This window comes from Xenopus laevis, chromosome 7S, assembly GCF_017654675.1.
Source record: "Xenopus laevis strain J_2021 chromosome 7S, Xenopus_laevis_v10.1, whole genome shotgun sequence".
Taxonomy (NCBI): domain Eukaryota; kingdom Metazoa; phylum Chordata; class Amphibia; order Anura; family Pipidae; genus Xenopus; species Xenopus laevis.
This window is the reverse complement of record NC_054384.1, coordinates 97,025,426-97,048,762: the sequence shown is the minus strand read 5'-3', so window position 1 is coordinate 97,048,762 and position 23,337 is coordinate 97,025,426. Positions and strand designations below refer to the sequence as shown.

The 23,337-nt window shown below is 42.6% G+C and overlaps 1 protein-coding gene across 1 annotated transcript; it reads left to right on the top strand.

Annotated features, from left to right (window-relative positions):
* The first annotated feature begins 5,060 nt into the window (after window positions 1-5,060).
* Window positions 5,061-22,262, top strand: irf3.S (interferon regulatory factor 3 S homeolog). Its single transcript, XM_041571597.1, has 10 exons — window positions 5,061-5,175; window positions 9,834-10,012; window positions 14,255-14,438; window positions 14,768-14,868; window positions 15,345-15,399; window positions 18,023-18,184; window positions 18,572-18,670; window positions 20,316-20,681; window positions 21,447-21,565; window positions 21,643-22,262. The coding sequence occupies exons 2-10, from the start codon at window positions 9,848-9,850 to the stop codon at window positions 21,805-21,807; spliced, it is 1,416 nt and encodes a 471-aa protein (XP_041427531.1). The 5' UTR covers window positions 5,061-5,175; window positions 9,834-9,847; the 3' UTR covers window positions 21,808-22,262.
* Window positions 22,263-23,337: the final 1,075 nt, after the last annotated feature.

The window sequence follows — 23,337 nt, the reverse complement described above, 5'->3', positions numbered from 1 at the left end:
TTTGTAAAGCACTGTAAAGGAGCCGCAGCGATGTACATTGCATAAAAGTACAATATATATATATATATATATATATATATATATATATATATATATATATATATATATATATATATATATATATATATATATAAAAGTATACATGGGTAAGACAAATCACATAATAAATATATACAGAATCATAGGACAAAGAGCTTAAGTGCTATGTAGTAAGAGATATAGTGGGAAGCAGGTCCCTGCCCTATAGAGCTTACAGTCTAAGTGGATGGGAGGCTAACATACAGGTACAAATTGGAGATGAAAAAGTGCTCAAGGTAAGGCATAGTCAGTAGGCATAGGACTAGTCTAATGTTCTAGTGCTCCAAAAGCTAGGCTCTTAGTTTTTTCTTGAAGAGATTAAGAGAGCACTCCTTACGGAGGAATTCAGGGATGGAATTCCAGAGGTAAGGAGCAGCAAGATAGAAGGGTTTGAGACGAGAGGTGGCAGATGGTTGTAAGCTGTGAAAGTAGAAGTCAAAAATTCAGGAGAGATTATTGTATTACGATAATTAGACCATTTATTACTAGTCTTTTCCAAAAAGTGACAAGATATATTTGGATTTTACCCACAACTTTCCATTTAGGTTCCAAATGTGCTGAACATAATTTTCGCCTATTCTTTTTATTATTCTTTTTATTTCTTGAGCTAAACAGGACAAAGAGAGAAACCAGATCTACCCCATGTTTTTACAATTCTGGTTGTTGCAAAGTAGATAATTAGATTTAATTAGATTACAAGTGTATAGGTGACCCCTTTTCACCCCCAAAATAATGGACTTCTGCTTACCTCCATCTAAAACAGCTACATTGGGCTGATTATGTTTAGTTAAATTGGCTAATTGCAAGAGATGATAAAAATGTAATTATATATATATATATATTTTATAATGTTCCTTTAATCATACAATTCTATGGGTAACCAGAAGAGACATTCTTAAAAAAGGGCAATTTTAGAAAATTAGATGAATATACGGAACAGTGAACGTGGGAGAAAGGCAGCATCATGTGTCTATGCCCAATTCACAGATGAAGAGTTGGTGCCGGGCCGCCAGACTATTTGCCTAGAATGTAACCCTTATCTGTTCAAACAAGTAACACAAGAGATATAGACAGGAGTAAGATTTCAGCGCATTAATGGGGTTTTAATTAGGTTGTTGCACGATCACTAATTAGCGATATGTTTGCCTACAGATGGCACAAAAGGTCAGCGTGTAATTGACTTGTGCCCAGAAAAATAAAATGAAATGACGCAGTTTTAGGAGAGTGAGCATTGGCTATATGAGCAAGTAATCCAAATTTCATGAAATTAATTTCTATTAAATTAATACCCTTTTCTCTGTAATAATTAAACAGTACCTTGTACTTGAACCCAACTAAGAAGTAATTTAAGGTGGCCATACACGGGCAGATTAAAGCTGCCAATATCTGTCCTTTAGACTGATTCGGCAGTGTATGGGGGCTTCTGGCCAAGATATCGATCAGGGAGGTTTGATTTTTCTGGCAATCAAGAACCGCATCAGTCCTCTTCCTGTCAGTGCTCATTCTCTTCGTTGTAATACGATTGTTCGGCCCCAGGGCCAAGCGTTCACATTAATCTGATATCGCCCTGCCGTTGGTGGGCATATCGGGGAAAGATCTGCTCATTTGCTGACCTCACGAAACGAACGGATATTATCGTGTATGGCCACCTTTAACCTTACTGGAAGCAAAACCAGCCGATTGGGTTTATTTACTATTTACATGATTTTCTAGTAGACTTAAGGCATGAAGATCCAAATTACAGAAAAACCCCAGGTCCCAAGCCTTCTTTATAACAGGTCCCATCATCTGCCCGGCTGCTGCACCGTCTGGTTTGCGTGCTTCTGCGCATGCGCGAAAAGACGCATCTGCAAGTAAAGACGCTTCTGCGCGAATCCACGCATGCGTACTCGCACAGATGGGAACAAGTGGCGGTCGGCAGAGAAGGGACTGGACTAGGGGTAGGAGTAAGTATGTGCCTGGCGCCCCTCCACCTTTGCGCCCTAGGCATGTGCTTACTCTGCATACCCCTAGTTCCGGCCCTGGGTCCCATACCTGTAGACTTAAAGTTTGAAAATCCAAATTACGTATAACAGGTCCCACACCTGCAGAATTTATAGTATATTTAATATAACGGGAGAATGATGTACTTATCACATTCACCTTTCCATTAAGAGAGGGGGGCATTTCCATGGCTATGACTATCTGAAAGCAACTCATCTGGCCAGCTTTTGGCAGAACATGCCCTAGAACGTTAGCACTCACTGTGCTCCTGCATTCCCTCTTTCCCAAGGTGAGCCCTCACCAGCCTCAAAAACATTGGATGATTTTTGTTATCCAGCAAAGCAGGTCCAGGTGTCAGAGAAGATATAAATAACCATATGTATTGGCAAATGTGTCAGCTGCTTCTAACTTATGTGACTGGCTCCATAAATGTTCCTTGATATTATTGGTGGTAATTAGTACTGATAGCTAAATACCCCATGGTTACTTTTTAAGAGAATATGACATTTTACTTACAATATAGTATAATTAATTAACCCTAGTCCACTGGTGTTAGAGGAAATACTCCTGTTATATGTACTAGTCCATGATGTGCTGGTCACTTTTTACATAGGTGGTATGGCTTTATAGTAAAATACCCAATGGTAACATTTTATGGAAATATAAAATTGCACTCACAATATAGTGAGTGCAATATAGTCAAGCTCTACTAATCACGTCTGAACTTGCCTTATTACTGTGTCATATACTGTATCCCCTAGGCTTTATTTTTGCACCTCATTTGCACCATTGGGAGCTACCGGCGAAAAACATTCGGTGAGAATTTTGGTCCCTTTCATAGTTTCACTTGGGTTGTGTTTTTAGCTTCAGATTGCATTGAGGATCAATGGGGCCCTGACTAATGAGTAAAGGAAAGGTATCAGTTTTGTTGGCTGGACTGATTATAATACAGTCAGTTGGCAGCACTAACTATGGCATCTCTACCTTCATGCTGCCGAAAACAATATTCAAAATATGCTATAAATAAACTGTTATTCAATATCCCCACATTCTCCCCGCAAACAAGCAGGGATCTTCTTCATACAATAACTACTAATTGTCTCACTGTGTGTCAAAAACTACCAACATGGGTGAGGTTTCCTAAAATAAATCCATAGCATCCAGTAAGCAGTTACATTAGATGAACATTGCTCCAATGGATTATTTGAAACAAGAAAATCTTTGATTGGCTGATGTGGCTTGGAGAGAGTGATACAGACTCAAGGTAGCATTAAATTGGCCTTGCAGCCTTTCTTCTACCAGCAGGTGCGCCCAACCAGACCAGCAGTGCAAATAAAAATTAAAAGAAAATATAAATGACACCCTGATCACACTGACAACTAACAGTGTCGCACTGGCCCACCGGGATTCCAGGAAAACACCAGGTGGGCCCAGGTGTCCGTGGACCCTCTTGCTTCTAAACATTTGGCCTACTTTATGGCCATTCCCTATTTCTTTATGGGGAAAAAATGCATAATAATGGAAAAATATAGTAAGTAGATATAAAAGACTATGAGAATAAAGAGGAAGAGTGAGAAGAGGAGGAATAATAGTTTGGAAAGTGGACCCAAGGTCTAAGGTTATCTGGTGGGCACCTGGTCTAAGGTTTTCTGGTGGCCCCTGGTCTAAGGTTTTCTGGTGGCCCCTGGTCTAAGGTTTTCTGGTGGCGCCTGGCATTCCAGTCCGACACTGGCTTTGGGGACCCTGTTGGTGCATGTGCATTGTGCAAATCCTGAAGCTGGGTGCACACATTGGAGGCCATTTATCGATATTGGGCTCATTTGAACCTGGGCAGTTACCCATGGCAACCAATCAACGTTTTCTTTTAAGTGTTCTACCTTCAGCTGGCCGAAAAAAAGCTAATCACTGATGGTTACTGTCCAGGTGCAAATTTGTCCAGTGTTGTCAGGCCTGGACTGGCAATCTGTGGGTTCTGGCAAATGCCAGAGGGGCTGCTAAAAGGTGCCATAGAAAGTCAGTATTTAGTGGGCTGGTGGGAGCTGTTTGGGCCTCTGTATGGGCTGACTGGGCCTCTATGTACCTGAAATGCCAGGGCCTAGTTTGACTCTCAGTCCAGACCTGAGTGTTGTCCACCCATATGTTTTGAACTTGTCTTCATATCTTCATACCACAACCTCTATTTCACCAAACTCCACCCGCTTTTTAGTTAAACATTTCCATTTTGCTGGACTGCTGTAGCAAATCATAGTCTGCAAGTACGCAGCCCAGCGCCAGGCCAGACGAGCTAGGCAACCTGGCCGGTCGCATCGCCCGATAGGTTCACACATGCATGTCAAAAAGGAGTCACTCACTGCCGAGTGGGGACCGGACTAGGGGTATGAGGCAGAGAAGGTATGTGCCTGGAGCCCCCACAGCTTTGCGCCCTAGGCACATACTTCTTCTGTCTACTCATAGTTCCAGTCCCGACCCAGCCCTTTTGTTAACAAATGATGCCCAGCGTCCAGGGCCGGAACTAGGTGTAATCAGAAGTATGGGCCTAGGGCGCAAAGTTTGGGGGGTGCCAGGCATGTACTTTCCCTGCTGTCTACCCCTCCGCCTGGTGAATGATTCCTCGCTCTTATGCTCATGTACATGCGTGAGCGGGGGTGGGGGGGGAGACGCCCTGCCAACATCTATGTTCTAACCACCAATGGAAAGATGCATGGAAATATAGAACCCATGGAGCTGGCAGTTAAAATTTTAAGGGTCAGTGCCACAGATTCTATGATCAACAGCAGGTAAGTAGTTAAAATCCATTACAGCAAAAGGATTCCTGGTGCCTGTTAATATTGTTGTTTTTAGTCGTGTTCACATGCTTTTTAGTGATCCTCTCAGGCCCGTGGGCTCTAATTCCCATAGAGCACCTTGTGGAACTGACAAAACAGCAAAACAGGCACGGGAAGTAACTGAAAATTTCATAGTGACGTCAGTCTGTTCCTTATCCATTCAGAGGCACCAGGAGCAGTCACAAGGCTGGAAACAGTAATCGGAAGTGCAGGGTAAAACTGAAACCATAGTTTCACTGTAATTGGCACAGATTTGCTTAGCCCATTGCAACTGCTCGGCTTGAATTCGGTAAGTCTGATCCTGTCTGTATCTGTGCCAAGAGCCACTGCAGAATGTGGGTAAGATCGCAGCTCTTATTTCCATGTGCAGAATAACAGGGTGTAGGGAGGGGGTTGCAGCAACAAACATTGTTGCAGTAAAAGTTTAAGGGGGATATAAACCCAAAAATATAATTTTGCCTTATGAAAGCAACCACAATTCTGAGAAACTTTCATACATTTGTAACTCTAATTTGGGCTATCCAGACCCAAAGGCATTAATGTCCAGCTAGTTGTTAGAGCATGGGTTACATGTGACTCAAACACCCCAGGCTGGGGCCTTCGCTAAATGGAAGATTTCAGGAATGGTGTAGTGCAACTCTCAGGCTACTGTGCAACAAAAAAAATGGGTGCCAGGAGGTTCTTGCAATATAACAAAATAACTTTTATTTGTCCAAGACAAATGATCCACAGATTTACTTACAGTGGTACAGAGGCATTGGCAGTATATAGGCATTCCCCGCTCACACAGAGCTTCCAAGGTAGATGCCAGGGACACAGTGACCTAGATCCTCACACAGGGGATCAGGGAAATCACTAGACCTAATCCCTATTAGGCTATGTCCCTATACTAGAAAAGCTGAGCCTGCTTGGACTGAACACCTCCCTCTGCAGTTGGGTTCTGGACTTCCTGACCAACAGACCTCAGTCAGTCAGGATTGGAAACATCATCTCCAGAACCACCACACAGAGCACCGGAGCCCCTCAAGGCTGTGTGCTTAGTCCTCTGCTGATCACTCTGCTAACACATGACTGTACAGCCACGCCACGCACAAATCACATCATAAAATTCGCTGATGACACGACCATGGTGGGTCTCATCAGCAATAATGACGAGTCACCATACAGAGAGGAGATGCAGCGGTTAACAGACTGGTGCAGAGCCATCAACTTGTCTCTCAATGTAGACAAAACAAAGGAGATGGTTGTTGACTTTAGGAAGACTAGGAGTGACCACCTGCCACTGTACATCGACGGCTCTAATGTGGAGATCGTCAAAAGCACCAAATTCCTTGGTGTCCACCTGGCGGAGAACCTCACCTGGTCCCACAACACCAGCTACTTAGCCGAGAAAGCCCAACAGTGCTTCTACTTCCTGCGCAAGCTGAGGAAATCCCATCTCCCACCCAGGTCCGGACTGGCATTTCAGGTACACAGAGGCCCAATCAGCCCACACAGAGGCCCAAATAGCCCCCACCAGCCCACTAAATAGTGACTTTCTATAGGACCTTACAGCAGCCCCTCTGGCATTTGCCAGAACCCACAGATTGCCAGTCCGGGCCTGCTCCCACCATCCATACTCAGAACCTTCTACAGAGGGACTATCGAGAGCATCCTGAGCAGCTGTTTCACTGTCTGGGCTGGGAACTGCACTGTCATGGAGCGCAAGACCCTACAGAGGATAGTGAAGACAGCAGAGAAGATCATAGGTGTCTCTTTTCCTTCCATCACGGACATTTACACCACTCGCTGCATCCGTAAAGCCACCAGCATTGTGGCTGATCCAACACACCCCTCACACTCACTGTTCACACTCCTGCCATCTGGAAAAAGGTACCGAAGCATTAGGGCCCTCACTACCAGACTGTGTAACAGTTTCTTCCGCCAAGCCATAAGGCTCCTGAATACTCAGGGACCGGACAGATCTCTCTCACACTCACACTCCATCTGACCTTACTATATACCACAACGTTACACAACCACTGTACACCATTGTATAAATAAATAGCCATTGGATACAAGTGTTCTCTATGAGCACTTTATCATATTCTTACTACTATTATATCACAATGATACACCCATCATGTCTGATTTAGCTTTATTTTCACATTACATCTGCTGAGTGTGCCCTGTATTGTCCTGCACTGCACTGTGCTGTCCTGTCTTGCAGGAGTTGCATATTTTTGCACTTGTACTTTTTGTCTGTTGTCCGGTACATCTATGATGTGTGTAGCACCATGGTCCTAGAGGAACGTTGTTTTGTTTCACTGTGTACTGTACAAACGTATATGGATGAAATGACAATAAACTCACTCTTGACTCTACAGGTCAGTCTTGCCTGAGAGGAGAGCTACCTCCTTGCTATCCCTCCTAGTTGGCTACTCTTTCTATCTGTACTCTCTATCTCACTCTCCTAGAGAGTCTATTACAGATATATCCCTGCCACTTACTAGCCTCATTCACGGGGTCCCTGCTCCCCGACTTAGACACCAGAGGACCCAGTCCCTCTAGGCACATGGCTTTCTGGGCCTTGCTGTACCCAAGCTCCCCTGGGCACACCCAGCTGGATCAGCATCCAGCAGCCAAAGAGGAAGATCCACCCCTTCTCACCCCTTCTCTGTGATAGGCCATGGTCACAGCGCCTCCTGGCCAATAATATAACTATGCAGATTACCTATAGCTACATGGGAATCTGCCCAGCAACTAGGGCAATGAGGAAGTGAAAGGATTTAAAGCTGTAGGGGCACATTTAACTGTATGGGTCCCTACATCTTCATTACAGATGTTCAGTGGTTTGTAAATAGGGTTGCCACCTTTTCTGGAGAAAAATACCGGCCTTCCTATATATTTATCCTTTTTCCCTATTAATAACATTGGGATCAAGCATCATTTTTACCGGCCAGGCCAGTAAAATACCGGCCAGGTGGCAACCCAATTTGTAAGTTAAAAGCTGTATCTTGTCTGTCCATTTCTATCCGCTGCACTGGTGGTTCTGATTTTTGTGCAGCAGAAGCCAGCTGATTAACAGAGGTGGGAAAGAGCATGCTAGGCTGACTTCAAGAGACAGAACCGGCAGTGCAGAATGGGACAGACTGATACTGCTTTCAATTGCAATTACGTTTACAACTAAATCTAAAATCAGTGAGACTGTTTTATCTCAAGGTGTATTCTTTAAGTTTGTTAATGCTGCTTTGTCCTGACTTGTTTGGATGTATTTTCCTTTTGTATGCTCTTTCATTTCTCTCTGTAACCTATAACCACTGGGGGTTATTTATAAACACTGGGCAAATTTGCACCTGGGCAGTAACCCATGGCAATCAATCAGATGATTGCTTTCAGTGTTCAACCAACAGCTGGCTGATAAAAGCTAATTACTCATTAGTTGCTATGAGTTACTGCCCAGGTGCAAATTTGCCCAGTGTTTATAAACGTGGCCCACTGAGGCGGAGACAAACTCAGATGAATTAATGCAAGGTATCATACTACAGATATGGGATCTATTAGTAGAAAACTCATTATCCAAAAAGTACCATTTAAGCAAGCAATTCTAATAATGCGTGATGATAACTCAGCATCAATGTGTGTTGGTGGCAAAAAATGTTTCTTTTACTGCCTATGTTTTTTTAGTAGCCTTAAAGTGGACCTGTCACCTACACATAAAGAGCTGTATAAAAAAAGTTGTTTGCAAATTAAACATGGAACCTAAATTGTTTTTTTTTTCATTTAAGCATCCGTACTGTTATAAAGGCGTTTAAATAGCTGAGCTGTCAACCAAATATTAGCTGCTCCGCCTCTATGCCTGAGGCACTTCCTAGATGTCACTGCTCTCCCCACATCCCCCCTTCCCTCCTCACATTCTATAATTGTGTAGGGCAATGTGTATGGGCATTAGGTCCCCCATTTGGGCGCATACACAATATTTTGGGGTGATACACAAATGTGTCCTAACAGTGTCCACAAAATGGCTCCTGCCTGCTGGCTGCGATTGTGTAATTCCAAGACTGAAGGAAACAAAATGTAATTAATAAATGTAGTGTAAGTAAGTTTTATTTTGCTCAACTAACATAATAACAAAATATCAAATATTGATCCAAAACGAGATAGAAAACTAAAAATATATTTACCAGGACATAGAAAACAGGCTTGCCTGCTGGGGCAATTTTTCATAGGCTATAGAAACGCGTTAGGCTTGTTTTCCATGTTCTTATCAGTGCTGGGCCAAACAACAGTAGCACCCAATATCCCCCCCCCCACCTGACTGGTTGTAGTGCCATAGCGATGGGTGCAAGCAGAAAACAGCTCATTCACTCCCGAACTGGCTGCCTCAGAAGGGTTGGAGGGGTAGGAGGGGAGAAGAAGCATGAGACCAGCACCCTTTAAGCATTGCACCCTAGGCACCTTCCACTTCTACCTACCCCTTGTTCCAGCACATCTCCTAATAAATACAGTTTTTGTTTTCTAACAGTGGCGGAACTACCGGGGGAGCAGGGGTGCGAGTGGGCCAGGCCCGCACCCCCTCAGGGCCCCCCGGCAGTCCGTGCGCCACTGACAAATGCGGCCGTATGGAGGGGGCGTGGCCCGGCTGCGCTTCACGCACCAGGGCCCGCCCCCTCTAGGATCGCTACTGTTTTCTAACTATTTTGGGATGAGTATTTGTATGAGACTTTCAGGGATAAAGCTGCAAGACTATGACCTTCAACAGGGGCAATGACTATAACTTTACTACTACTACTATTTATACTGCTACTTTATCTAATAACTTAGCATAAACACTATTAAATATGGGCATCCAAATTTTAGAAGGATCCCCAGGTCCCAAGCATTCCAGATAATAGATCGTACACCTGCGCCAGTAATCCTGGCACTTGCAAATATCCTCAAATAGTGACATCCCTTTCTTCTTACAAGGTCGCCTTTCCAGCATGGGCTCACAGAAGCCACTTATTATCCCATGGTTAATCAGCCAAATTGGTGATCCGGCATACCCAGGCCTCATATGGTTGAATGAAGAGAAGACTCAGTTCCGTATCCCTTGGAAACACGCATCGCGTCAGGACCGATGTGATGATGACGTCAAAATATTTGAGGTAAATAAGTTCTCTTAACATTTTCCATTTTTTTCTGCCATGTGCCTTAGCATGAGGAGTTCCATGTGGCTATTAATGCTGATATGACAAAAATACAAATAAAGATACAATTTGTTGTATTTAATTTCAATGGGTCATTGACTCTACATCATTCAACTGGCCCTAAAGGCTATTTAAATGTAAAACTAAACCCTAAAAACATCTAAAACAGAGAAATATGTGAAGAAGTGTCCCACAATATACTGAAATTTACAACAGTATCCTTCTTGTTTGTCAGCAACTAAGTAACAATAGTTATATATGTTAAAAAAAAATTATAAAAAGGCCAGAGCTGTAGGTAGAAGTGGAAATCAGCTATAGAAGGGCAAGATGGTGGCAGTAGGTCAAGATGAAATAGCATGAGATGGCAACAGTAAAGCAAGATGAAGGCAAGATGGTGGTATCAGCAATTATATATCAGTGTTGCCAGGGGCGTAACTACAGCGGAAGCAGACCCTGTGGCTGCAGGGGAGCCATGGAGGTATAGGGGCCCCATGAGGCAATTTCAACATATATTGGTGAAAAAAGGACAACCTCTGGTTATATTGGAGGATCTAAAATAAATTTGCTGTGGGGCCCAGTAACATCTAGTTACACCACTGATGTTCACGGAGTTCAGCAGCACAGTATTGTTGCAAAAATCTGAACTCACACTAAGGAAAATACTATATGTCCGGGTGAAATCCGGACAGGTGGCAACCCTAGATCTGTCCCACGTCTCTGGCTAACCCTATTATGTTGTAGTTGAATTATAGCTAAGTACATTATTAAGAGACTGCTAAAAGCTAACTGAAGCAAGATTACAGCTAGGAGGAGACATTGGAGCCTAACAATCATATACAAAATTTATAACTGACTCTGTGAGTTTGTCAGATAATTGAAGGGATATTAGTCCAATTATAATGATGGTTTAGGCTGCAAGATGATGTGTGATAAACTGTCTGGTAGTGGATTAAATTATGTGTTAGTTCAGGCAAAACAGCCAGACAAGCACAGTAACTTCTGGACTCAGTGGTGTAACTAGATATTACTGGGCCCCACAGCAAATTATTTTTCAGGCCCACAAAATGTTTAGAGGTTGACTTGTTTTACCAATATTTATTGAAACTGTATATGAATTAGGGCCTCATGCGGCCTCTATACCTCTTGGGCCCCCCTGCAGCCGCAGGCAGGGCCAGATTTACATAGTGGGCGCCCCCTAAGCCCACTACCGTCCCCACCAGGGGGACAGGAGCAATGGGGATTGGTACTAGAGAAATTTAAAAAATGATTGTATCTCCAGCTCATCCCCAGTGTTTTTAAACCAATGTGGGTGCGCTTGGGCAGCATGCCGCCCCCCTAAAATCCTGCTGCCCTAGGCCCGAGCCTTGGTGGCCTCTCCACAAATCGGGGCCTGGCCTAAGGTCTACTTCCTCTGTAGTTACCCCCCTGCTTCTGGTACATTTATTACAACATGGCAGGTAGGTGTGGCCTGCCGGATTTTCGCTCTCAGCTTAGACAGGAAGAGGGAAACAGGAACAGGAGTGAATCATAAGACAATGGCAAAACAGCAGGAATGCCCTTAATCAAAATGGCCACATAAGCAGGTTACTACAATAAGAATAGCCATATCACCTAAAATTTTCATATTTATGTTTTGTTTACTTTTCTTTCTCTACAATCATATACAGTGCAGCAGGGTTTAACAGCAGCCCTTTTAGCAAATGTTTGTTCATATGTATTACTATGCAGCAGAGGGGACATTAGAGGGCACCCTCTATAGCAGGCCAGATACTATGGGGGAAATTTACTAAAGTGGCTAACGCTGGTGAAAATTCGCCAGCGTGATGTCATTTCGGCACTTCACCGATTTACTAACGGTAGCTGGCGTAATTTCGCCAAGGAGATAGACTCTAGCGCAACTTCGCACTCTAACGCCCGCCAAATTTTCGGTCTGGCGAAAGAGCGTTACTACGCAAATTCACTACGTTTTTGATTTTACTGACCGTTACCTCTATCTCCAGACTTGCCTTCGCCACCTCAGACCAGGCAAAGTGCAATAGAGTAGATAGGAGTTCCTCAAAAAAAAAATAGTCGAAATTTTTTCCCAAAAAAACAAAAAACACTGGCGTTTTTCCTATTTAAAGGGTGATAGACTGAAAAAGATCGTACATTTTTTTTTGGGGTATCCTCCTTCCCCCCTACATTTGCTAACATATGGCACCTAAACTAAACTGTGGGCTCATGTGTAGGTCATTATAACAACTTTATATAATTTTATTAAGGTTCCCTGGCCTTGTGTAGTGTAATTTATTTGCTGCAGCATATATGGCCGTATGCTAATTAGCCAACGCTAGCATAACTTCGAGCTGCTGGGCGTAATTTCTCCAGCGTTCGGTACCCTGTGCGCAACTTTGGATCTTCGTGAATTAGCATTGTCCAGGCGAATTTACGCCTGGCGAAGGGTTGTGATGTGCGCAAAGCCAGCGCTGGCAAATTTTTGCCGGTTAGTGAATTTGCCCCTATGCCTTAGGGATGATGCAGCCATGTGAAGCAGAGCTGGCAACTTCTCATCTTATTTGTTATATGGCAATAAGCTTTGTTCTTATTGGTTCAGGAATGTGACTGACAGTATTGCTTCACAGAATGGTTATTTTATCTGTTTTGTGAAACTGAGCTTTCATTTTGTGGAAATAAAAAATCTCGCTTTCTGTCACAAATATCTATTTTGTCATTCAAATCTAGCTTGACATGCACTAGTTAGTTACACTATTATATATTATGTTCAAGTTTTTTTTACATAATTCATTCTGTAAGTAACTTTGCACATAAAGTGTCTGTATGTTGTGTCTGTATGTTACCCTCCCAATTAGACTGTAAGCCCTATGGGGTAGGGTCTTCTAGCCTTTTGTTTCCTTGACACTGACCACTTAATCTGTATTGTAATTATATTTTTTATATTTATGTGAATTGTATTTCTAATAATGCACTTATTGTTACTTTGTATTCCAATGACCCCTTGTTTGTTACCACTAATTTATTGTGGGTTTGTTCCAATAAAATAACGGCACATGGAGCATTTGGATTGTGCATTTAGTGGCAAAGATGGAAACTACTGAGAGCGGGCTGATAGCTACTGACATTAGTGTGAAGCACAGCAAGATGTCCTATCTAAAATCAGAACGGGTTTGTTACTGAAATGTCCCGACTTTCTCTTTGATCTCCTGCACTGAACAGCCAGAAAAACGTACAAAGTTTATAAAACTTAATTATCTTTTGGCAGAGAGCCCAGAATAGATACATAGATACTTTTGTAACAATTTAAGATAAGCAGGTCTCTTGGGAAACTGACTTAAAGGGCAATTCACCTTCATTAGCAAAACTGTAATAACACATAAAAACCACAGAAATATGTTGAAACTTTCATAACCTGCCAAGGTTTGTAAAATGGATGTGGTATTTAGGGGGTGTGGCCACAAAATAGGCGTGGTTAAAAAATTAGAAGCGCTCCACGCGGCAACTCTTTCAGTCCCTCTTTCTATTTCCAAAATGTTTGGAGGTATGTATTTATTAGGTCCTTTGATATGACCCAGAATTGTGATGGCTATGTTTAAAGGGCATGTAAAGGCAAAAAAATAAAATCCCATTTTTACTTTCTTTAATGAAAAAGAAACCTATCTCCAATATACTTTAATTAAAAAATGTGTACCGTTTTTATAAGAAACCTGACTGTATGCAGTGAAATTCTCCCTTCATTTACTGCTGTGGATAGGAATTGTCAGATGGTCCCTAACTGCTGAGCAGGGAAACAATCATAATTATGAACAGCAGGGGGAGCCCCCGCCTTACTTCCCAGCCATGCAGAACTCAAGCAGCTTTGTTTATGACGATCCCTGAGCAGCCCAGACCACACTGAGCATGTGCACAGTCTTAGTCTTGCAAAGATGTTTAACAAAGTTACAAGATGGTGACCCCCTGTAGCCAACTTTGAAAGCATAAATTATTTGTTTGATTAGGCTTGTGGTGCAGTAAGTTCATGTTTATATTTAGTATACAAAATACAGCATTTCTAGTCTTATTCTATTTTAGACTTTACATGCCCTTTAAGAACATCTTTAAACAACTTTGCGGCACAATTTGGAGGATTTCTCCAAACCTTACAGTCGTCTAGACCAGTATAAAATAAATATGATGTGCTGAGCTCCATCTCTTCTTTCCTTGCAGGGCTGGGCTATTGTCAGTGGTGCCTATGACCCCAACAAGGACCAGCCTAACCCAGCGGTGTGGAAAAGGAATTTCCGCTCGGCACTGCATCGCAAGGCTGGAATCAAGATGATTGCAAAGAAGAGCTTAGAGTCTGTTGACCCTCACAAGGTCTATGAGATCCAAAAAGAGATGAGCGTGGAGAGTAAGTATTATGTGAGTGGACAGGGGTGGCCATAGCTCTTCTAGTCATACAGTATTAGGGCAGAGACACACGCTACTATTTCCGGAGATTAGTCGCCCATCGGCAAAGTGTTTCTTCTTCCGGCGACTAATGTAACCGAAGTGCCTTCCTGACGGCTAGAATGTAAATCGCTGGCACTCAGATCGTTTTGGCTTTCCGAAGTTGCCCAAAGTTTCCTCGGGGGGCAACTTCGGAAAACGAAGCGTTCCGAGTGCCATCCCGCCGGTGTAATTCGGAGCTTTCTGGATAATGGATCTTATACCTGTATTATAAATCTTTTTCTCTTTCAGGTGAAGTTGCCTCTGAAGAGACTTATCCGAATAACAGCATTAGTCCTACTTCTGACTTATTCTCTATAAACAACCCCAGGAGCAACGCAAGCTACAATATGGTAGGTTTTTACCCAGACAATTCCCTCCTTCACTCACAATGCTGGTTACTAATGTCCAGAGCATGTAGAATGCATGTGGATTGGGGCAGGTGTTTTAGTAAAGCTAAATTCTAATAAAGGCCAAGCAAACCATAGTACGTTACTGTAACCGCCCCGTTAGACCTGTATTTTGTCCAGAAATTAAATGTAATTGTCCCCATATTGCCCTTCCATTGCTGTCTTAGCATATAAGCCTTGCCAGCTCCCACCCTCCTACCTACAGCAGATACAGGGATGTAGGACCCAATTATATACAGGCAAGTCACCCCTATTTAAATCCCCAGCTTATCCTGATGTTGCTTTTTCAATAAACCAGTTTGTATTTATTCTGCAGCCTGTAGTACAACTCAGGTCCCCTTATTTGATTAACAAGTTATCTTTACCCAGTTGTGCAGTTTGGTGGGCCCACATGTATGAATCTTCTCTTTGTTCCCCAGAATGTAAACCTGTCAGAAGGCATGATGCAGCTACAACTGTCCCATACTGAAGAAGGTAAACCCTTTCCCATTTGTAATGTTGGTTTCATGCTTTAAAAATCCGCTTTATCTCATAATGAACTTTTATTTAGATGTATACAAATTGCAATTGGTCTTCTTTTCTTTTTTAAAAATCATTTAAAGAACTACTAAAGCCTCCCCGTCATGTTTGTGTGCTGCAAAAAAAAAAAAAACATTAAAAAATTGAAGACCAACTGCAAATTGTCTCATGATATCAATGTCTGCATCATACTTAAAGCTAAAATAAAGTGAACTTCCCCTTAGAAAACAAGTCACTTATTTTATTTTTAGATTCTGTTCTGATTTGCAGAAATGTGAAAGTACTTTTTTGGTTACACGCAATAAAACAGAGATCTGTGCTGAGCCACAGTCATGTCATGATTCTCTTGTTGTGTATCCAGAGTGCCCCCTTTTGGCAAATTTCAAACTACAATAAACCTGTTTAAACAAATGCAACGTACTGCTGAATCAATGCCCATTTATACACTATATTAATATACGCAGAGCACGCCTACCCACAGCGACATTTTTTGACCACATCCCATTTTAGTGGCCACACCTCTAATTACCGTGTTCATCTTACAAAATTGGGCAGGTTATGAAAGTTTGAACACATTTCTGTGTTTTTTTCCAGTTATTACAGTTTTGCTAATGAAGGTGAATTGCCCTTTAGGGCAGAGACACACGGTCAGATTCGGGGATATTATTTGCCTGGCGACAAATCTTCTCTTCTTCGAGGGGGTGACTATTCGCCCCGAAACTGACTGTGTGTCCCTGCCCTAAAGCTGTGATTCTAACTTCTCCCAAGAGACTTGCTTATCTCAAAATTGCTACAAAAGTATCTGACTTGCACCAAGTGGCTGTTCTCGGCACTCTGCCAAAAGCCAATTAAGTTAGAAACTTTGTATCTTTTTCTGGCTGTTCAGTGCAGAGAAAGTAGGGACTTTTCAGTACAAATGCGGGACTGCGGATTAAGTTGTCAAAAGCAGGACTGTCCCTCTAAAAATGGGACATTTGGGAGATATGTCATTTATACACTGATACCCTATTATATTAATATACACAGAGCAGGCCATGCTCATTTATACACTGATACCCAATTATATTAATATACACAGAGCAGGCCATGCTCATTTATACATTGATACCCAATTATATTAATATACACAGGGCATGTCATGCCAATTTATACACTGGTTTCCCAATATATTAATATACGCAGAGCATGTCATGCCCATTTATACACTGGTACCCCATTATATTAATATATGCAGAACATGTCATGCCCTTATATACAGGTACCCAGTGGCGATCCTAGAAGGGCCCCACACCCTTCCGTACGCCCGCATTTGCAGCGGCGAACGGATTGCTGGGGGGCCCTGAGGGGGTGCGGGCCCGCTCGCACCCCCTGCTCCCCTGGTAGTTCCGCCACTGCTGGTACCCCATTCATTATACCCCATTATATTAATACATGCGGAGCATGCCATGCCCATTTAAACAGGATAGGGACCTCGCCCATTGACTTATATACAACCCCGGCAGGTCTGAGATTTTCGGATTCTGACTTTTTGCAGCATTGGGCTTTAATGAATTCCCAAAAAATAATAGTTTTTTTCCCACTAAAAATAAGTATTATATAGTAAAAAACGTTTTTCGAGTTTTGGGATTTCGCACTTTAATAAATAACCCCCTTAGTGTTTTTATGCAATTTTAGATGAGACTTGGTATACTTCTGGCTATGTAGTGAGTATTATGTGAAGAACTGGAATCACCAACATGCATTAGTCACAGGTTGGCAACTTTAGCACAAGAATTAGCCTGGAAGTGAGGAATGAAATATTTGATGATATTGAATCATCCTTTCCGAGTCCTACCTGAAGGCATGGGCTCCGATGCCCAAGTGTCCCCGAAGGAACAGCATGAGCGGGTGGGTCCACCTTCGCCAAAGCTAGGGTGAGCCCCACCATCCCCGTCCACCCTGAAGGTGTTTATGGCCGTTTGGATTCCCCTTCACCTTATGGCTAGGGGAATCCCGTCTACCCTGGGTTCTGCCGAGGTTTCCCCCAGGGAGTAAGTCATGGCCTGGGGTCCAGCCAAAGGGACTATGATACCCATCCAGTGGTGCCCAAATCAAACACAAAAAAGGTGCTGAAGTGTGCGGGTGCAATGCCATTGATTGCCTTGGTAAGGCTGCAGCTGGTGGCTGGAAAAAGAAAAACTGAATTCCCCCCCCGCCGAGCGGCCGGGGTTAGGGAAGTAAAGCAAGATTAAGCAAGAAAAGCATATGCAGTGTGCAAGACCCAAAAAAAGTGAATCAAGCACCCCTCGTGGGAGCACAGCGCCTCGGCTTTCATCAAGCTTCTGCTTCCCGGGTTAGAACAGAGGACCAAGTGTGTCTCCGACTTCACATAAGATCATAAGAACAGATACATAGCAACAAGGCCCAGTGGGACAACACTTGATCTTAGCCAGCCAGAGGACCAAGTGTTTCTCCTTCTTCACATAGTATCATAAGAAGGGGTACCTAGCCAAAAGGCCCAGTACTACACTTGATCTTAGCCAAAAGGAATGATATATACAATGCTGTTTGGTTACTTTCTCTTCCATTCTCATGCCAGATCTGTACTGTTCCCCTGAAGACTACCAAGCCATGACATATGGAGATCAATACAACTCCCAGGAAAGCTGGTTCTCTGGCATTTCATCCCCGGAGACAGTTGTATGTGCTGATGCCCCTGCATACAACGAGCATTCCTTCAGTGCAGCCCCTGTACACGTGGGTGAGTCCCATTTGCTATGCTATGAAGTAAATTAAAGGAATAGTCATTGAATTATTTCCTTACTCTGCTAAATAAATATATTAAGCACACAACACCCTGCAGGCATGTACACAGGGAGTTTCAGATATTATCTTAGGACTGTGGTCAAGACAAGGGTGCAAAGTGTAGGGCAAATCTACATACTTATACTTTATCAGCAACAGAGAGAGAATTAAAGTACAGTCAAAATTAGATGCTGCTCTGCTCATATTTAATACATCTTAGACATTAAACCTTTAGCTGCCTCTACTGCACATTTTGTAGATCAGAATTTGCTGATTTAGTGTGTGTGTAATAACACCTAACGCTGACCAGTTCTCAGACGTTCCAATTTGTTTGTACTCACAGGGGCACATGCTGAAGTTATACCGGTGGAGGTCGCCACAAATCATGAAAGTCAACTGCAGCAACAAATCACTGATAATTTTTTCCAAGACAGGACATTAAGTAAGAATATTGACTTTTATAAAAAATAACTTCTAATGTAATGCCAGTGGATGACTGAAACACTGAATTTGTAGGGGTCAATTACCAACACCAGGGCGGTGGAGTCGGTACATTAATCCTTCAACTCAGACTTCTCAGTTTATGGTACCACCGACTCCATCTCTGACTCCTCTATGTATTTTCCATATTGAAAGAAGTTAGGTTAACAACATACAAGGCATTTCCTCACTGCCAAAGCTTAGTAATTTTTATTTTTGACTGTAAATTAAAGTTTTATTAGGAGTCAGTACATTTTTGGCGACTCCAACTCAAGTTACCCAAAATTGCTTCCGGCTCCACAACTCTGTCCAAACCCTTGCTCTCAAGCACGATAAGAGCGGGCCCCTTATGGCTCATCACAATAGTGGGGCATTAACTCATATGTGCCAAGATTGCAACAGATACTATTCTAATGCTCAAGAGATAGGATTTAGGTTGTTTAGTAGAGAAAGAGAGTTCCTTAAAGGAGAAGCAAACCCAAAAGTTAAAAAAAACCCTACCCCCCGACCCTACATAGACCCCCCTCCCTTCTCCCCCAGCCTAAGTGTTGCCCCAGGCAAATGCCCCTAACTTTTTACTTACCCCTCGGTGCAGATTCAGGTATCGTAGTTCACGGGCGCCATCTTCGGCCGCTTCGGTAATCTTCTAAATGAGACCGGCGATTCGGCAATTTTCACAAGTTTCGGCGCAGCGCAGTTGTTGCGGAATTGCTCCAACTGCGCATGCGGAGCTCTGCTGGTCTTATTCCGAATATTACCGGAGAGAAGAAGATGGCGCCCGTGAATTCATCTGGACAGAATCTGCACCGACGGGTAAGTAAAGACTTAAGGGCATTTGCCCGGGGTAACACTGGGGGGAGGAGGGAGGGAAGGAAGGTCTATGTAGGGTAGGGGTTTTTTTTTTACTTTTGGGTTTGCTTCTCCTTTAAGCTGGAATTCAGCTTAGAGAGATGTAGCAGAGGGATGTGAGAAAGCAGTAGCTGTGAGAAGAAATGTTTAAAGGAAACCTATACCCCCCAAACAAAGTAGGTCTCTATAAAAAGATATTGCATACAACAGCTCATATATAAAACCCTGCTTCATGTAAATAAACCATTTTCATAATAACCTTTTTTTTTTTTTTACCTGAGCCAGGTTGGGGGGGCAACACAAACATGAAAATAGTTCCAAAGGTGCCAAATAAGGGATGTGGTTGGATATTTGGTAGCCTGTATGTGGACTGGCAGCCTACAGGAGGTATCTGGCTTTTATACAACCAAAACTTGCCTCCAAGTCAAGAATGGGAGCAACATCCAAGGGGTTAGTGAGCAGTAAAGGGTAATGCACCTTGCTTTAGTTGCATCACATTTTCATACTAATATATTTACACGGTGGAAGGGGTCAGGTGTATAGTGAGTGCAAATAACATGATGCCCAGTTGAATTAGATATATGCAAAAAAAACTAATTGCATGTTGTGTTAGGGTAGAGTATAATAATTCTCTTTTGGGCCCAATAACCCTTACACCACTGTGCACAGTTAGAATTTAGCCCAGGCAGAGCTACCACAATGATGCAATATAATGTAATCACTGCTTGACTAATGGCTTGGTATCCATTTGCTTGTAGGGACAGAATTTGAAGTGACTGTATATTACAGGGGAACCGAAGTTAGTAAATCTGTGGTGAAAAACCCACATGGTTTCCGCATTACATCGAGAAAACAAACAGTTCCGGGGAGTTACTTGGACAATGTGGTTCTGCCATTGCCAACAATGATTCCAGATCAGGCAGTTGCGGGAGAAATACACAAACTGTTGCAGAACTTGCAAGAAGGCGTCTTGGTCGAGGTGAAAGGAGGCTCCATCTGTGGGAAGAGACAAGGAAACTGCAGAGCTTTTTGGAACATGACCGAGATGCCTGAAATCAGTCAACCCAACCAGATTGATAAAAATGACTATTGCATTCTGTACACGTTGCAGCAGTTTGTAGCAGGTATGACTCACCTCTCTTGTCGTTGGTGGTTTTTTTTCCTATCTGTGGCAGTTTAAAGGGGAACTAAAGTCTAACTAAAGAAGTAGTACTTTATGTTTGGGGCTTCTGTACCAGCTCAAGGCAACCACAGTATTTTAGCAGCAAAGATCGGTGTCTCCAAAGATGCCCCAGTAGCTCCCCTTCTTATTTCCTGCTGATTCACTGCACATGCTCTGTGCTGCTGTCACTTACTGAGCTTAGGGACCCACTCACAATATACAATACACATAGAATAGAAATGTCACAATATAAGGCTGATTAGTAATTAATACAGATAATTACTACATGGCAGCACAGAAACCAGTGCAATTACCATCAGAATTTAATAATCAGCAAACCTGTAGCATCAGCTTATATTACAGACCAACCTCATTTTCTGCTGGATAATTAGTGACGAGCCCTAAGCTTAGCTTCTCAACAGCCAATCAGAGCCCACTGAGCATGTGAGTGTCACAGACACTTTCCAAGATGGTGACCCCCCTGTGACAAGTTTGAAGTCCTGGATCATTGCTGCTATTGACAAGCTGAAACTTTAGGCTGGTGCAATCAGATCAGTATATGAAGTCACATTCATTTTTAGGGTTTAGTGAGGATAGAACATGTTACTATTCCTTTAATAAAGACAGAACACACCAGATAGATAGGAAGAGAGGCTGCACCGGACACATTTATAATGCAGAAAGCACTGCACAATTATAGATGACTAATTTTGATATTTCGTTTCAGACCTGACTGCATTCATTGAAGGCACCAGGAAGGACTCCCCTCAGTACAACATCTGGATGTGCCTTGGAGAAATGTGGCCTGATGTTCGGCCACGGAAGAAAAAATTCATCATGGTACAGGTGAGTGCCATAAAAGCGCTTGTGAAAACAGCTGGTGCTCATATTAAAAGGCATCCTGTGTTTATCTTCCCATTCAGATAGTACCGGTGGCAATGAAGATGCTTCATGACATGAGTTACAGTACGGGAGCCTCATCTCTCCGTAGCAGTGAGATTAACCTGGAGATCTCAGACTCTCTCTCCAGTACAAATGATCTGATGGCTGTTCTACGGGAACTCCAGGAGAGGATGGACTTTGAATAGATTCCCTACCAATGTGCCTGCTCTTTAACTGTGGTTTTCACCATTGCATATCATGTGGCCAAAGCCAAAAATGGCCTTAGAAACAAAGCCTGATACCACTAGCCATATATCAGAACTGAGTCCCTGCAGCCCTACAAGTATTACTGGATGCGCTAGAGGTATCATCTGAATAGTGACTAGAGCTTCATCCAAAATGTTCATCCTTATCAATTTATTTTTAGTGGGGCCCGTAAATCTCTTGGCCCACCAGTAGTGACAAGATCTCCTTTCTCTATTGTTACACTCCTGATAACCCTCCCAGCAACCAGCTCACCTCCTATGCTTATTTATTGGTATTTTCTTTGTTCATTTATTTTTCACCCATATGGTTTTTGCTATTCATCCCTGAATGCCAAGGATTAATCCTGTTTCAGAATTGCCTTGAATTTGTTTTCAAAATAAACAAAGTAAGAAGGTGCTTGAAGTCTTCTTGACTACCCCAGTGTCTCTCCCAGACTCCAGACCAGGGCCGCCATTAGAAATCACGGGGCCCCGTACAACAAAATTTTTGGGGCCCCCTGGGCCCCGCCCACACTGACGACCAAGCTCCGCCCCATATCCCGCCCACATCGCAGTTAAAAGACCACACAGACATCAGCGCTAAAAAAGTAACCCCCCCCCCACACAAGTTGTAAAAAGCTATTGATGGTCAGGGCCCCCTTATAAAAAAAATTGGGGCCCCAAAAAAAAAAAATTTAAATTTATTTTTTTTTTTTTTTAAAAACATTGGTGGCAGTGGCCCCCTTATAAGTTAAAAAAAACTTGGGGCCCCAACAAAAAATTTTTTAAAAAAAACTAAAAAATAAACAAACATTGGTGGCAGGGGCCCCCTTATAAGTTAAAAACAAATTGGGGCCCCCAAAAAAAATTTGAAAAAAAAATTAATTTTTTTTTGAAAAAAAAAAAAACATTGGCGGCAGGGGCCCCCTTATAAGTTAAAAACAAATTGGGGCCCCAAAAAAAAAATTTGGAAAAAAAAAATTTTTTTGAAAAAAAAAAAACTGGTGGCAGGGGCCCCCTTACAAGTTAAAAACAAATTGGGGCCCCAAAAAAAAATAAAAAAAAAAAAAAATTTTTTTTTGAAAAAAAAACAAAAAACTGGTGGCAGGGGCCCCCTTACAAGTTAAAAAAATTTGGGGCCACCAAAAAGAAAATTAATTTTTTTTTAAAAAAAAACCAAAAAAAAACAATGGTGGCAAGGGGCCCCTTACGAGTTAAAAAAAAAATTGGGGCCCCAAAAAAAAAGTTTTAAAAAAAAGATTGGTGGCAGGGGCCTATAGAATATTAAAATAATACATTGGTGGCCAGGGGATTAAAAAAAAAAAACCACAAACTGGTGTTCAGTAGAATTGAACTCATGGCTTCAGTACTTCAACTTCGCCTCCTTTCGTGACTTCGGGTCTTTTCACCGCTTCAGGACTTCAATTTCGGCTGTTTTCGTGACTTCGGGTCTTTGCGCTGCTTCAGGACTTCGGCTTCGGCTGTTTTCGT

Excerpts from the sequence above, each read along its gene's own strand:
- irf3.S (XM_041571597.1), top strand. The coding sequence starts at position 9,848 with ATGGGCTCACAGAAGCCACTTATTATCCCATGGTTAATCAGCCAAATT. Across the intron at positions 14,869-15,344 it reads GCAACGCAAGCTACAATATG|AATGTAAACCTGTCAGAAGG; the intron begins GTAGGTTTTTAC and ends TTTGTTCCCCAG. Across the intron at positions 18,185-18,571 it reads TGCAGCCCCTGTACACGTGG|GGGCACATGCTGAAGTTATA; the intron begins GTGAGTCCCATT and ends TTGTACTCACAG.